Raw genomic sequence first — 17,450 nt, 5'->3', positions numbered from 1 at the left:
CTCCCTCGCTCTCTCGGCGTCATGGCGGCTGCCGGGGGCCGATAAGCGGCGGGAGCGGGAGCGCGCGCGCGACGGCGGCTGAGACGACGACTCGTTACTTCTCGCTCTTGCTGCCCTCGCCTTTGGTGCTTCAATAATGAATTGATTGTTGGATCCACTCGGCAGGGAATCGCGCGTTGGTGCCGCGGGCCGGGGTTTCCCCTTCCCCTCCGCGTCTTTCCCCTTCCCCCATCCCTCCCGGACTCTTGCTTACCCCGAGACGCCCGGAGCCCGAGGACTCGGCGGCAAGATCGCGGGCCCGGGCGCGGGGGAGGCCGCCGATCGGAGCCGGCTGCCTGCGAGCCGGCTTCCTCCGCCCCGCCAAGCCCGCACGTCCGCCGGTAAGAAAGGGGGTGGCGGGTGGGTCAGGATGTGGCTGGGAGGACTGGAGCCCGCTGGGCGGAGGGCGGCGACGGCGCGGTGCCCAGGCGTCGGCCCGGTGGCCAGGAGAAGGCCAGGGCGGCTGTGCGAGGGCCGGTGGTGGCGTTGGCGGGCGGGCCAGGCGCGCAGGGGGCGTGTGAGCGGCGAGTGCAGGCCGGCCACCGCAGAGCGCATCCTTGCGCCGGCCAGCCCGGCCCGGCCCGGGTTTCTTGGGCAGGGGGCCGGTTGGGTCGTAAAGGGAGATCCGCAAGTGGCGAGCGCTTGGCGGTGCGTCTCTCCTGCTGCAACCCCGGCACCCAGCACGTGGGGCTCCGCGGGGAGGGGGAGGGGGCGGCGGCTCGGGCGAGCCTGGGAGGGCGCGGGGCGGTTCTGCGGGAAGTTTGAGGCGGGAAGATACTCTGGGACCGGGATGGAGGCCCGGGAGAAAGGGGAGACGTCCGGAAGGGAGGCTGATGGGGAGCCAGACTGAGTTGGACGGGCAAGGAGGATGGTTTCCCAATCTCTTTCTTGGAGTCCTCCTTCAGAAACTTAGTAGGAGTAAAACAACTGTTAAAACACAGAGGATAGAAGTAGAGGATTGTAGAGGTTTAACGACTTAGAGAAGAGTCATTGTTGAGACGCACGAGAGACAGCGGAGAGCTGCGTGCGCTTTAAGCTTTAGAACTTGCGGTTCTGAAAAGGGTTTCGGAAAGACGACTTACTCGGAGAAGGGAGTGAGAGGGGAAAGGAAGTTACAGTGCACAGAGAAAGCCATTTTGAGGGACGAAAGGAAGGTGAAAGGGAAAGAACGAAAAGGAGAGAACTTTCTTAACGGAGACTTTAGGGAAAGAGGCAGAGTACTTAGACTTTTAAGACTTGTTATAATACTAATGCTTTTTGACTAAAGTTGGAATTTATGTTTAACTTGAAGAATAAATGTTGTGTGGAACAGTTACTTTTTAGATAACCTGCTCTTGCAGAAGAGGGTAGACTACCCTGAAGTCTGGAGAATTAAGATCCCAATCCACATGCAGAATCTGCTATGATTGAGCTGGCAACAGCCTGTTTCCTCACCTCTTTGTGTTTGTATGTAATGCAGATAATCATAGGAGAAAATTTTCATTGCTGAGGTCTGAGGACAGCTCTGCTTCTGTAGGCTGTCTCAGTACTTTCTGACTGGGGAAGGATCTGACGTCTCCTTCCCCCGCTTCTTCCTCTCCCTCCCCTGCCAGAGATCTCCTTTGTTTATTCGTGGATGGCTTGTAGGTGACTCTACTGTTGTGCTGAAATCTTGAGAGTGCAAATACTGTGTCTTGTTGTTTTATTATGTTGCACCAAATTTTACTTAAAAAAAGCACATAGAGTGTATATTCTATTACTTTTTTATTTTTTTCATGGAATCTCTGCAAGTCTAAACTAGTAAATTTTTTTTTTTCACTCTACTATCAGTTTACCTGAAAAAGAGCATGTTTATTTTGTCCTGTGCATTTTTGCTAAAATTATGTAACTTTTTATTATTTTCTCATGTGAACATTTCCAAAACTTTCCTTCACAGTATATGAAGTTCTTGGAGATAGAAATTAGGCCTTCATTAAGAGTAACCCTTTTTCCCCCTTCACTTATTTAATCAAGTTATCAAATAAGACTCCATTTCCTAGGGATGTAGTTATATGTTGCATGGTACCACTTTGCTTTAGTAAATTATATAAATAGTGATACACAGTGGCAGTCTCTAAAAGTTTTATCACTCCACAAATGTTTTGATTTCTTCTGTGGAAAACATTTTAGCAATATAGCCTGCTAAATTCTAGTAAGTGATAAGAAAATACATAATAGATATGTTAAGTAAAAGACCTCCACCCCTTCCTTACCATCTTTAGTCTAATTGGCCTAGGTAGATTTCTACAAGTTCTAAGCAGGGCTTATTTATCTTTTTCTACAGAAAGTGTTCTTATTTTTTTATGTTTTCTTTAGGTGAATCAAAGAGGGTCCCAGGAAATTGTGAATGTTCAAGAAAATTCATCTGAATTTTTGATATTCAAAGAGGAGTCAGTATTTATATTCATCTTTTAAGCTGGGAAGATTTATATTTTATTTTAAAACTCCTTGATATTTACAATGAATGGACATAGTGATGAAGAAAGTGTTAGAAACAGCAGTGGAGAATCAAGGTAAGCAACAACTTTATCAACTGTTTACTGTGAGGAGGACTGAATATCCATTTGCTGTTTTTTATAAATTTGTAGTCTTAGCCATCCAAATATTGAAAAGATTTCTAGTATTTGAAGCTTTGTTGACATTACCTATTCTAAATATTTTAAAAAATATTTAAGTTCTTTGGAACTTTTTGAATTTTGAAGTACTTAAATCTATTTTAGGTTTATGCTTGAGGTAATAATGGAAGCTGGAACATATAAAAAAGGTATTTAAATTGATTTGACTGTTGGTAAAAATCTTAAATATACTAAGAATTGGTATACTCATTTTGCCTGGCATTTGGCTTTTTGCACCTTTGCTGTCCAGTGCTGTAGCCACTAGCCACATGTAGCTGTTTAAATTTAAATCATAGAATATTAAAAATTTTATTATTTAGACAAACCAGACACATTTTAAGTGCTTAATATCACATGAGTAGTGTCTACTATCTTGGACAACACAGATAGAAAACATTTTTATCACTGAAGAAAGCTTTATAGATAACATTGATCTGGACATTTATTTTTTTCATGGTGAACTTTTAATTATCTGTGAATGAGTTAAGAGTTTTTACTTGTGCCATGTCTTTTTAAATTAGATTTGTCTAACTTATGTGTTTTTAAAAAAACAGCTCTTCACATCGGAATACTCTTTTTAAATTCTTTTTTAGCACCCCCAATTTTGAGTTACTTGCACATTGAAATAAAATTCACATAGTTATGTGCACTTATCATAGGTGAAAATCAGCAAAATGAATTTTGAAGTCATATTGGTTACTTATACCAGTTCTACCACTTATTAACTGTGTGAACTAGTGTAAATTAATTTCTGATGCTCTGATTTTTGCTCTTTTAATAAAATGGGGACCTGGGCATGATGGCACATGCCTGCAATGCCAGCAACTCAGGAGGGTGAGACAGGATCACAAGTTTGAGGCCAGCTGCATCAACTTAGTGGGACCTTGTCTCAAAATAAATAAGGGATACAGATGTGGCTCAGTGGTTAAGTGCCACTAGGTTCAATCCTCAGTACCAAAAACAAGTAAGTAAATAAATACAATGAAGTGTAAACCGTTTATCTTTAAATTGAGAATTGAGATGCTTCTATGGGTAAAGGACTAATGATTTCTAATAAGCAAATGTTACAAATGTACATATTTTATTATAATTAATATGTTTTATGTAACAGTGCTACATAACTGAGACAGTAATTATAGTGATGGAGAAATGGTGTGGATAACAACAGACAAGTTGGTAGGGTTTAAGAAAAAAAGCTGGATAGAAAATTATGTTGTGCTTATATGCATTTGATCTGAAACTTGAAATTCTTTGGCCGTGCTTAGTATATTTTATCACCTTTCCCTGATAGAATGTTTGGATACCAAGAATATTGTAGAGAGTAGAGTAAGAAATAGGTTATGGAAAACATCATTTAGTTGAGCAAGTATTAGTCTAGGAGTTAAAAACTTGAGCTGACACCATGTTTGCACTAGTAAGTTCTCATGATTTTCCCAGTTATAAACTGAGAAGTTGAACTGATTTCAAAGTTTTATCCTACAATTTAATTACAAAGTATGGTGAAGTTGCAGACAACAGAGTTTGACTGCAATCACCAGAGGCAAAGTTAAATTAAAAGTCTTATGAATCTCAGCTTTGATTCAGATCTCTGTAGCTATATTGATTGCTGTGCGAGAATAAAAAAGAGTCATGTTGTATTCTCTTACTCATTAGTGAATAATGAATTGGCTGATAGGTAGAAATATCCAGAGGAAACCCAGGAGTCAAACACCCTACAAAATAGGAAAATATTCTACTTGGATATGCAGGGAGATTGCCTGCTGGTATATTTTGACCATTTATCTATTCCAGTAATCTTTTATATATTTTCTATATTTTGCTGCCATACCTAAAGCAAAGAGGAATTTTAAAGCTAATTTAATTGTACAGGTGAAAATTTAAAAAAATTTTCACCTGTACAATATGATTCCTGTGAAATCATATTTACTTAAAAGATTCTTTCACAGTGCATACTTATTTTAAATGAATGCAAAACATTTCTCTAATTGTTCTTAGTCACTAATTCTACCGTACAGGTTTTGTGTGCTTCTGAGAAGTGTTGTTATCAAGTTATCTAGTTTTTGCAACTGCTTTGGCATTTATCAGAAAGAGAGAGACTTGGTTCTGTTTTGCCTTCATTTTCTTTCTTATAGATGTTATGCTCTTTCCTTGCTCAGCTGTCATTATTATAACAGTCCCTTCTCACTTTTTCCCTTCGATGCTTTACTCTTTAGACATTACAAAAAAAAGAGCTCCTGCATAGTTAAAAAACTGAGAGGTAAACTTACAGGAATTTTCTTGGAAAAATCAAAAGTTGTAACTACATAGCAGGTTGTTTAAGAAGAATTTGATTTTTATTGGCCAGAATTTTAAAATGTGTTTTTACTGCAGAATTTTCCTTTGTGAAAGTTTCTGAAGTGAAATAGAATTAAAAGATGTTATTGGGCATTTTGGTTGTTATAATTAACTTCCTACCAAAAAGGAAAAAAGAGGATTTTCCTTCTATAAGGAGAACTTTCTGTAACTGTTGACCAAAAAGAAAAAAAAAAATGCTCAGGGAAATAGGTCATTTTGGCTATATTATAACTGTTTTGAAACTTACTTATTATGAAATGTGTGCCAGGATGCACCTGTACAACAGTTTCAGCTCAACACCATTTTTTTTTTATAACTGAAGTTAAACTTTCTAAAGATAATGTTGGAAGATTTCAAAGCAGGTTTCCAGCTGGGTTGAACTTTTGTTGTCATTTGTAACAAAGTTTCTCAAATCCCGGTTAGACTTATTATTATTTTTTTTAATTGTAAAGTTATCTTGAATGATTTACCCTATTAATAGATTACTGGGTAAATACCTGAAATATAGGATTATAATTTGCTTGGATTGGTTAATAGGTACTTGCATGTAGATTAAATTTTCAACAAAATTTCCAAGTACATTTAAGAATTTATTTGAATCACTTTAATCCCTAAATATAAATGTAATATTTCTGAATAATTCTTATAGAGTGGGGGGAAATGTTGATGTGCCTTAACAGTCATAGTCATTTAGAATTCATGTGAAGGTTGCAATGGAATTTTATTGACCTTTATTTCACTATATCTTTTTACAGTGTTAACAATGTTAACAGTTTTAACAATATTAATTAACAATATTGTTAACAATTAACAATATTAATACATTAAAATATTTTTTAATAATAATAAATATAAATGTATAAATTTTACATTTATGTAGGGGAACTGTATGTTACACTGGCATAGGAAATATATGACAGTAGAGTGTATTTTGACATTATACATACATAGGATATAACTTATTCTACTTAGGATTCTACTTAGTATACTTGTCGGTTGTTCATGATGTGGAGTTTCATTGATTGTGTATTCATATATTAACATAGGAAAGTTATGTCCTTTTCATTCTATTATGCAATAGAAGTGAAATACTTTATTGTTTCATGCTTCAATTATCCTCTTTGGATCTCAGCTTCTAAAATGTCTTGGGGAGGCAGTGGTGATAGGTAACGAGTAGGAAATATGATTAATGGAAATGTTCTGAAATACTTTTCATGCCAAATATCCTGATCTGATCATTATACATTGTATACATTTATTGAGTTATGACATAGTACCCTGTAAATGTTATTTTGTTACATAGAAATTATTATGTTAATTAAAAAGAAAAGAAAACCAAATCTCTTTTCTAAAATTCACAAATCGAGGTTACTAAGTTAAATTTTTCTGTAGAAAAATTTTTATACTGTATTCCCTGGAAGCAAGTTACTGTGTCTAGCTCACTCTCAAGTGGTGGAGTGGTAATTAAACTCCATCTCCTGGTGGGAGTATATCTGCATATATTAAGTAGAATTTCTGTAAAGAATTCTTTTCTCCATTTTTTTTCTGTTTATATATATACAAAGATTTATGTATATATATTTTATACTTCTTGTTATTAGTGAGTTATATATTTTGCTGTGAAATTAAACTTTGGTCATGCAAGCCTTTTCAGGTCATCTTAATTTTTTTTTTTTTTAAACACAAAGCCATCCTTTTGACATAGAATTGGCCATTCTTGAAGGACTTCACTGGTTCGTTTTATTCTAGCATGGTTTTAGAAATGAAGAGTTGGGTGTTGGCTGTGCTTGTTGCTACTCAAATGTCACTCTTCTAGGCCTCTTAGACAAAGTGAACAGAGATAGGTGACACATGTTTACATATTGAATCAAGTTATTTCTGTATCTATCTACATACATATTAAAATAAGCATATATCTTTTTTTTTTTTAAGAGAGAGAGAAGAGAGAGAGAATTTTTTAATATTTATTTTTCAGTTTTCGGTGGACACAACATCTTTATGTTTTATTTTATGTGGTGCTGAGGATCAAACCCAGCACCCCGTGCATGCCAGGTGAGCACGTTACCGCTTGAGCCACATCCCCAGCCCACATATATCGTTTCTTACAAGGTCATTTCAACTTCCCTTATAACTTTGTAAGTCTAACATGAGAAATGTGAAACCTACCATCCAACCTCTGTGTATTCATATATTCAACATAGCATGTATGTAAAGCAGTTTCAGAATTTATAGACTATATTCCAAGGAGAAACAAATTTATTAATTGGTATACAGTGTTTATGTACAGTGTAATTTAATATTTAGCCTTATAGTTTGTAGTCAAACCACTGTTTTCCAAAGTTACTCAAGTGAGCTTATTTGCCCTCAACTTCATTAAGGTATTATGTCATAAATTTGTAATAAATTTAGATTCATTTGTTAGTCTCAATTCCACCCCAGGATTTCCAATATCTTGTTGACTTTTAAAATCTGCTTAATTATATTTATTCTGTGACATAATGTAAGTTCCATGGGTTTTGAAAAATGCATAAAATTATCCTACCTTGGTACTGTACTAAACAGTTCCTTCACCATAAAAAGTTTCCCTGTGCATCTCAGATTTACTGAATCATCATTTCCATTTTAAAAAGATTTCCAGAAGAATTGTATTCATAGTAAAATTCATATGCACATATCTGAAACTATTCACCTGGAGTTATTCAACATTTTTACCATGTTTTAAAGCTATAAATTAACTTCTAAAAAGATTATGATAATCTGGAAGCAATAGTGGAAGGAACAGTTTATATACACAAATCAATTAAGTGAGTATATTTAGATCATGGGGCCATATAGACGTGGATGTGATCTGAAAGGAAAATGGAATTTGGTAAATTACTGGATTTAACTTTTCTAATCTTAATAGAATTGGTAAAGTTTGGGGGAAAATGAAGAAATAATGGTGTATATTCATATGAGTGATGCAGATAGTTTTTTTGTTTGTTTTGGGTACTGGGGATTGTTCTTGGGCACTAGACCACTGAGCCAGATCTCCAGTCTTATTTTATATTTTATTTAGAGACAGGTCTCACTGAGTTGCTTAGTGCCTCAACATTGCTGAGGCTGGCTTTGAAGTTATGATTCTCCTGTCTCAGCCTCCTGAGCCACTGGGAGGATTACAGGTGTGCATCACTGTGCCCAGCTTGGAGATAGTTTTCATAGAAATCATGTCCCCTGATGAAGAAGTGCACATCCTTTATATTAGATGTTGGGTATCCTAGCTTTGTAATTCTGTACCTGAAGGTAAAGGAATGAGAAAAGAGGATGTATTGCAGAATTTAAAAAAAAAAAAAAAAGGGTGTGTGTGTGTGTGTGTGTGTGTGTGTGTGTATAGAAAGATACCTTTGGTAGTGTATTCTCCGTGTGAATGAACTGGTCAGAATCACTAGTTTTAGGAAAAGACCCTAGGACTCTATTGTGCCAGAATCAACTTGTTATAAATGAGTAACTATGGGAATTGCAGTTTATAATTGGAAATATATTATTATCTGTTACTGTGATATGAGGTGAATGCTTAGTCAAAAGTCAACCTTAATTAAGTGTTAAAACTATGCTCAAATATATCTTTATTGATGGATTAAATCAGATCCAAGTTAAAACCACTGAGATTAAAAAGCAGAGGCAGCCATACATGGTGGCACACACCTGTAATCCCAGCAATTTGGGAGGCTAAGACCAGCCTCAGCAATTTAGTGAGGCCCTAAGCAACTTAGAAAGGGCCCATCTCAGAATTTTAAAAAAGAGCCGGTGACATGCTTTAGTGGTTAAATGCCCCTGGGTTCAATTCCCAGTACCAAAAAAGAAAAAGCAGTGGCAAAATTGTGTTCAAATATATTAACTTTGGGAATTCAGTGTCTGTGATAATCTCTTTCTCTCAGAATTGGGGCATAAGGCATTATAGTGGGCACTCTCAATTACTGCTTGTCAGCTTTACTGTGGTTGCTTTCAAAAATAAGATTATCTGTCTTTAGAGACTTCATTTGGATGGTTGAGAAGCTTACTATGTGGTAGATACCATGAAACACTAAAATTTCTTCCTTGAAGCTTATGATCAAGAGAGGTGCCTTCACAAATATGTAATGTCAGATGGATGTAGTAAATATGGAGATATAACAAAATCCTGTGGTAGTTCAGATGTAGGAGAGAGAAATTTGATTACAAGGACAAATGGTTTAACTTTCAAATCAATACTATGAGTAAGGTGTTAGTGGTTTTTGTTTTTGCCTTTCTTTGATCATTTAAATCACTGATAATCTTCAAATTTCATGCATACTAGAAGTGCCGAGGTAATGTGGTTTTTATGATGGTGAGACATTTTGACTGGCTAGGCAAAAAGAAAGTTTATACTAAGGCAGATGATATTAGTAGAAGAGAGTGAATGTAGTGAAATGTACACACTTCATCTCATGGCAGTCTGGTGTGATCTCTAAGAGCTATCTGTGGTCATCTCCAACTTGATTATTTTGAAAGTTAATTTCTACAGGTTATACTAATGGAGGAAAAACATCTGCTAGAAATTATTATAGCTTTAAATTATAGAATTGGTTATTTTTATTATGTCATTAATATTGTGATAAATTATAGATATTTTATGTAGCTATTCTTCAGTGATTTTTAAATGTATTTATATATAGTCCTATTTCTCATCAGATCATTCCTTAAATGCTTACTAGAGAATATTTAAGGAAATATTTTTAGTTTGGCTCAGATTCAACACAGCTAACTCAAAGAGTGACCTTTGAAATTAGTAATACTAAAAGTTATCCTTCCTAGTACCCCTCTCTAGCAGTTCTAGCAGTCATATCTACTTTTTTAAAATTTCATTTTATAAGATAATTTTTCTTGTGTTTTGGTAGTTGAATGCATAAATGAACTATTGCTTTTGGTGGCAAGTGCATAACACATCAATGGCATTTACTTGAGTTTTAGAGGCATACAGGTGAAAAGATAGTCTGAATTTTCTAAAGTGTTTGGTGGTAGTTTTTGTGTTATTGGATAAAACTTTGTGTGCTTGTATGTGTTTACAACACTATTATGTAAAATATATTTATATTTTAGGTCCAAAAGTTTGAAAGTAATTATTTACCTTTTGCCACAAACATGTTCTTTTGTTAATATTTAGTGTTTACTTATTGCCTTCTACTTTCCATATTGTTTTTCCAGTTATGCTGAAGCAGATAATGGTCTATTAAAACAATTAAAATAAAGATTCCAATTTAATGAATTCAAGGTATAGTTAGAAGAGAAGTATATGTATAAACATAATTGTGATATTGTGAAGGAATTGTAAGTAATATGAACAAAATGTTGTAGGAATATGAGCTGAAACAGTTGACCTGTGCCTGAGGAAAGTAGGGATAGATACATAAAGGACATGATATTTTTTTGAGTAGTCCTAAAGAATGGAAAATTGTATTATTTATTTCTGAGAAGAGACATTTTCCAGATGGGGAAAAGTATGGGGATGGATACTTCTGCTGAGTTTTATTGTCTGTAAGTTTTGCTCCAGTTTCCTTTCTACCACCTCTAGTTACTCTCAGAAATTAATCCATCTTTTATATTTTGATTACACATTAAGTTTTTCTTTTTTCCACAGCTTTTTGCCCCCAGTAAAAACCCTTACATAATAGTTAGTTGATGAGCAAGTAAGTCAAATCATGTATTGAGTAAAAAGTGTTCTTCTAAAAATACTTATTGCACAAACAATACAGTGTATTCATTATTGAACCATTTAATATGTTCTTCTAGAGATCCTAAAACACAGGGGCTCAAATGCTATTATTTTTCACTGTCAGGTAAGTGAACTCTACCTTTTCTGATTATGTAGGTACCCAGGGTTCGTGGAACAGCTTTGTTGTTCTTGACATATGATTTCTGATTATTCAATGGTTATTTTCAACAAGCACGAAGGAGCTGGGAATAGGAAAGAGGATATAAGGCAAGCCATTTTATATTTAAGGATATGATGTAAATATCACACCTTATTTCTGACCCTATCTCTATAGCCAAAACCAGTTCATGAGGCCACAACTAGATGAAAGAAATACTGAGAAATCTTATCTTTAGCTGGATGGATTTATACCAGTCGAAACTGAAAGATTGAACAAGAATCTAATGTCTGATACATGGTACCAACTAGTAATCGTCTTCCTTTTTATTATATAATTTGTTTTGAATATTTTAATATATTTATAGTTATTATTCATACATGTTTCCTATATTTGTTAATTATGACAGTCCAAAGGACACCTAAAACAAACTTTGAAATAATGATTCTGATCTTGAACTCAGGAAAAAGATCAATGGTTTTATCTATTATACTTATCAATGTTGAACTCCTAAGTAAAGCAGTATGCTTTACTTCTCTTTTCATTTTCACAGTAATCTTAAAAGTATATTTATTTCCATGTAGCAGAAACCTCAGGCTCATCTAATGAGTGTACAGATATAAACAATTACAGTGACAAGAAAGGATTAGAAAGCATAATACACAGTTGAACTTCCAAACACCAGTAAATTAACCCTGAATTTTCCCTTTGGTGTGTGTAAAAAAATTCTTTAAAAAATTCTCCAAAAAGAAATGCTTTTGAAACTTAACTAAACAGTATTAGGATGCGAAAAGAATAAGACAAAATGAAAATTTAGTACAGTGTACTTCTCTAGTAAACACAGTTCTTTGTTTTGTCTATGTGTACAGCTCTGTTTTTCAGGCACACAGTCCTCTATTATAAACTTTTATGGACAATTAGATTACCTTCTATCAGTGTGTCCATTAGTATATCACCCATTCAACCACGAGTCTAACCCATCTAAATACTACTGACAGTTTAAAACAATAAGACGAAAAGGTAGGGAAATGGAAATATAATAAGGAAAAATTTTGTATTAGAGACAAAAGTAAATGGATAAAGTAATCTTTAATAGAATTAAATTATTGATTTAAGGCTTTGTTAGAATCTTTTTTTTTTTAAAGAGAGAGCGAATATTTTAAGATTTATTTTTAGTTTTCTGTGGTCACAACATCTTTATTTTATTTTTATGTGGTGCTAAGGATCGAACCCAGCGCCCCGCGCATGCCAGGTGAGCGTGTTACCACTTGAGCCACATCCCCAGCCCTACAATCTGTTTTACTTATTATGGTTAAATACACAAATGATCTCTTTTCCTTCTGTAGTATTACTGGTTTGAGGTGTTTTTTCATTTCCCCCTTATGACTTTCATACCCACACCAATATTACTTTCTTGACATTTTAAATCTTCATGGTTTATCAGTACTAGTTTCTTCTGTTTGTATAATGGTAAAGCAGCTGCCCGTTTGCTACTGTTTTTCTTAGAAAGTCATCATTACTTTATTCCTGAACCCAGGATGAGTCTTAATATTTTCATTAAGTCATAGGATTGATTTGAATGGAGAACAGGGAATAGAAAAAGGGAATTTACCATTCTGTCATGCTGGCTTTCTCTCCTTCCCAGAGCAGTCCCTTCCCTCAAATATATGAAAATGCTAGGCAAAATAGAGCAAAGGAAACCACTAAATTGTGTGACTGAACTTGAAAGAAGGCTTACTTACATGTACCAGAAACAAAAGGGAACCCAGAGCAGTAACTTTTGAACAAACATGGCAGCACGGGATATTTGAAGGGTCACGTCGGGACCTTTGGCCAACAGGCCAGAATTGGTATTGGAACTAAGAGTTTGGCTGCAGCTGAAATGAAGAATATTATTAACCCTGAAGTTTTGCCTCCTATGTAAGGGTCTAGGAAAACTCCTTACATATGCTTTCAAAGACATACATTTATTTATTTGTTTGTTTGTTTGTTTGTTTATTTTTATATGTGACAGCGGAATGCATTACAATTCTTATTACACATGTAGAGCATAATTTTTCATATCATAGATGAACTCTGGATAGGGCAGAGGGGTTTGAGGGAGGAAGGGAAGGGGCATGGGATTATTAATGATGGTGGAATGTGATGATCATTATTATTCAAGGACATTTTTTATTGTAAGCATAAAATGGAAACACAGTATGAAAATATCTTATAAATTAGAGTTATAAAAAGTATTATCTTTACTGGAAAATAAATAAGAGAGGACCCTCAGGACCTACCAGATAATGTACGTGAATGAAAATTTCCAAGTATTAGACATTTCTTCAGGAAAAAATAATTTATGAATTGAAGTATATATGCAGCATCCATAGGAACCAGTGTTTTTAGGTTTGCACAGTTGTGACTGTCGAAGTGTTTGTAGATTTTCTGATTCTTCAGAAGTTATTTCTATATATTACATTTAAGTTAGATAAATTTGTTGAAGAACCAAAAGAAGAAATATAGAAGCAAAGAAACCTGGAGGAAAATGAGAATTTGTGTGGAAGATGGAGGCTTACAGTAGTTTCAATTAGAAAACAAAAGAGGAGATAATATTAAGCATTTACTAATTCACAGATATCTTTTTAGAATCTGTCAGATACAATGCTAGAAAGTAGGTGTTCATGTTACCATGTGTTAAGTGCCAGTTGCCTAAAGTTGTCTTGAGGAGGAAGTCTACAAAAAGCATGACTTCAGAAGTGAAGGATAAATAATAGAATAGTTACATTAGGGAAGAGGGTCAGGTGGTGATTAATAGGTAGGAATACCAACTTAAACCAAGACTGTGAGGTGAGAAAGAGCATGAAAAGAGGGTCAAAGGAACTCAGTGAGGCTGAAGTGCAAATAGAGAAAGAGAGTGGTTTTTGATAGTTGTAAAGGTAGGCAGAGATCAGATTTTAATAATTTTATCTCAAGAACCCCAAGGTAAGCTGTTAAAACCTCAAAATGTAGTGCTGGCTTTGTCACAGGGTTTAGTAAGTATGGAATGGAACCCATGCATACACATTTTAAAAATTGGGGTGGTGGGCTGGGGATGTGGCTCAAGCGGTAGTGTGCTTGCCTGGCATGCGCGGGGCACTGGGTTCGATCCTCAGCACCACATAAAAAATAAATAAAATAAAGATGTTGTGTCCACCGAAAACTAAAAAAAATAAATATTAAAAAATTCTCTCTTTAAAAAAAATTGGAATGGTGATTTTGATGTAGGTTAGAGTTTGAAGAAGATGTTAATTTTTTTAAGTCATTCAAGTTATTAAGAACATAGACTATAATACAATAACCTTGGTAATGTAGGGATAGAATATTAGCCTTTATGCTAAAAGAAACTGCAGAGATATACATTTTGAGCACTTTATCTTATCTCTTCCTGCTGTTGTCTATAAACTTTCAAGGAAAATCGGAAGGGCCAATAAAGGGAGCATGTCTAGTTGAGCCAGCTTCTATTGAACAGCTTTCTGAGCAGTACAACCCAAAACTTGTGCTTATGTCTCATTTGTCAGATATTGGCCATACTGATTGATCTTAACATTGGAATTTCTGTTATTAAGGAAAAGAAGACATGGTGAGTTAATCAAATAGCAGTGTCTGAGGCAGGTATTGAATACAATTTTTATTTAAATTCCTTTAGCATTTATTTTTATCATTTCAGTTTTTTTTTTTTTTTTAAACTATGTGCATTTCTAGGGATTGGGGATGTAGCTCAGTTGGTAGAGTGTTGCCTCATATGCACAAGGCCCTGGGTTCAATCCCAAGCACCAAAAAAAAAAAAAAAAGAAAAGAAAGAAGGGAAAAATTACATGTATTTCTACCTTCCTAGTTTGGCCAATTTGTTGATTCATTATATATTAGATATTTTTATTTTTTATGCCAGTGAATGTTTACTTAACTTCCATATTCATTGACTTCTGTGGCTTTTAAATCTTCCATCTTTGTGCCCTTTACTACCTGCAAACACAGTTGTATAATATTGAAGATTAATGGAGGAAGAAGCTTGTGATATTAAAAAAAAATTGTTAGTTTTTAAAATCTTGAGTTAATTTCAAATTTCACAAAGCTTACCAGAATAGTATCAACTTTATATGCCCTTTCCCAGACTCACTAATGTTTTAACTTTTTGCCACATTTTCTGTTATTCTCTTTAAAATCACATATTATTTGCATCCATGTTAATGTGTATTTAATTTTTTGAACCATTTGATACATTGCAAAAGTCATGCCTCTTACATGTTAACACTTCAGTATATATTTTCTAAGAATAAAGGTACACTTTTCCATATGCCCTCTATAGTTAGTAAAATCTGGAAAATTTACATTGATACAGTACTGTAATATTTCAGTTTGGTCAATCATAATCTTTTAGTTCCATGTTCAGTATAAGATCCTATACTGTATTTAACTTTCACGTCCTTAATTGCCTTTAATCTGCAGTATTCCTCTTTGTCTTTCATAAGATGAACATTTTGAAAAGTACAGGCTAGTTATTTTACAGAATATATTTCTCATTTTGGGTTTTTATGGTTAGATCCAGGTTATACATTCCTTATTCTGTGCAAGTAATGGTTTCTTTCTGAAGGATATCACATCTGAAGCGAATATAGCCTGTCTGTCCTCGTTGGCATTGCCATAGGAAAAGGTATTGCCTGGTTTCTTCACTGTGATTTTAAATTTATTCAACATAGTTAATAAGTTATTTGTTAAAAGACACTTTGCAGCTATATAAATATCTTACTCATCAAACTCTACCCCTAATTGTAGCCTCCAATGATGATTATTGCTTGAACCAGTATTTTCTATGGTTATTCAAATGATTGTTTTTCTGGCACAACCACCTTGTTCACAGTTACCAGTTGAAATTTAGAGCTGTCAGAACCCTCCCCGCTGACTGTGTCTTAGCATGGACTCAATGATTCCTGTTTTTATTCTGGGGTAATAATCCCTTACTGTCTTTATTTTGGTGCTCATATCAGATTTGTCCTATGAAAGCTTCTTCATATTGTCTTCTCACCCACCCCCCACTCCTGCCAATATCTAACATCCTCTCATTTTTTTTTTAAAGTAATTTTTAACACAGCTAGGTTGTTTGGGCTCAATTATGTACCTTCCCTGTCATAACCTTAGAGTAGGCCATTTCTCAGAGGAGTTAAATAGTGTAGAGTAGTATTTAGGATTCAAGATCTGGGTGCTAGGGATTGTAAATTTAAAACTTAAAAGATATTCACATTGACTTGAGAGTAACAAATCGAACACACTGACATAAATGCAAAAGGATATCTGCAAAGGGCTCTTTTTTTTGGTACCACTATTTACAGTATCAAAGAATTGGAAGTGTTCCTTTTTTTTAGTTGAGGGGTAACTTGAAACTCTGGAGTGTATGCAAAATGGTCTATATGCAGTTGCATAAAGGAATGTTAAGGGCTTGGGATATGGTTCAGTGGAGGAGTAATGAAGATTTCTAGGATATAATTCTCCAGATTAAAGGCAATTAAAGACATGAAAGTCAAATACAGTATAGGATCTTACATTGAACATGGAACTGAAAGATTAGGAAGATTGACCAAACTGAAATATGATCTTCTTTAAGATTTTTAAATATGTTAATTATAAAAGAGGGAGCATAAATATTCATTTGCTTACATTATAAAAGGGAAGATAAAAATTTTAAAGAATATTATAAAGGGAGAGGATATAGTATAGAAGAAACAGGAATGGAAGTTAACTTCTCTGTAAGCTCTAAAGTTGGATCCAAGTAATAAAAAAACAGTATTAAATGAATACAAGGCAGTCCTTAAAAATAAAAAAAAGACAGATGACCCTAATTATACCAAATTGGTAGCTACACAGAAATAAATTATTTCATGGGGCTAGGGTTGAGGCTCAGTGGTAGAGTGCTCATCCAGTGCATGTGTGAGGCACTGGAGTCGATCTTCAGCACCACACACAAAAAATAAATAAATAAAAAATAAATAATATATAGTTATTGTGTCCACCTACAATTAAAAAAAATTTCAAAAAAATTATTTCACCTGATTTGAAAGCAGTAATTTGTGGGAGTGAGTATTCCTGAGAACAAAAGGAATTGCAAAGAAAATTTAACTTTCAGTAATGAGATTGTAATGATTGTTGATACTAATTATGGTATTATTTTGAAAATATTATATGTATTCTAAGATAAAGCAAGCAATTAGTTGACCAAAGATATTTGAAACCAAGAAACACAATCCAAGTGATGATATAAATATGAAACCAAAGAAATTAGGTTAAAAAAAAAGTCTGCAAATTTGAATTTCAGTTGGAAAAGTATAAATTAATGTATTTTCTCTAAAAATACACATATCCTAGTCCATTCCATTAAAAGTAATCTTAAAAACAACAACCAGTCCAGAGGCAAGAAATATGCAAGGTGAGCCTGGGACATCTTGTCATGCCAAAAAGCAAGTAAGCTATCAAAGATTACTGAAGTCTTGTCAAAAGGACTCTGGAGCTAATCAAGGATTTCCTATTGGCTAAAAGTGGGACAGTATGGAAATCAAGAAGG

The 17,450-nt window shown here is 34.8% G+C and overlaps 1 protein-coding gene across 2 annotated transcripts in view; it reads left to right on the top strand.

Annotated features, from left to right (window-relative positions):
- The first annotated feature begins 242 nt into the window (after window positions 1-242).
- Window positions 243-17,450, top strand: part of Chd1 (chromodomain helicase DNA binding protein 1) — a 70,918-nt gene continuing 53,710 nt past the window's right edge. For both annotated transcript variants that reach the window (XM_005326136.4, XM_040271820.2), the window contains exons 1-2: window positions 243-380; window positions 2,374-2,570. In XM_005326136.4, the coding sequence (XP_005326193.1) occupies window positions 2,518-2,570 (53 nt within the window). In that variant the 5' untranslated portion in view covers window positions 243-380; window positions 2,374-2,517. The remainder of the gene's footprint in view (window positions 381-2,373; window positions 2,571-17,450) is intronic.

Source organism: Ictidomys tridecemlineatus, chromosome 1, assembly GCF_052094955.1.
Source record: "Ictidomys tridecemlineatus isolate mIctTri1 chromosome 1, mIctTri1.hap1, whole genome shotgun sequence".
Taxonomy (NCBI): Eukaryota; Metazoa; Chordata; class Mammalia; order Rodentia; family Sciuridae; genus Ictidomys; species Ictidomys tridecemlineatus.
Note: the sequence above shows the minus strand (reverse complement) of the source record. Positions and strands in the feature narration are given on the sequence as shown.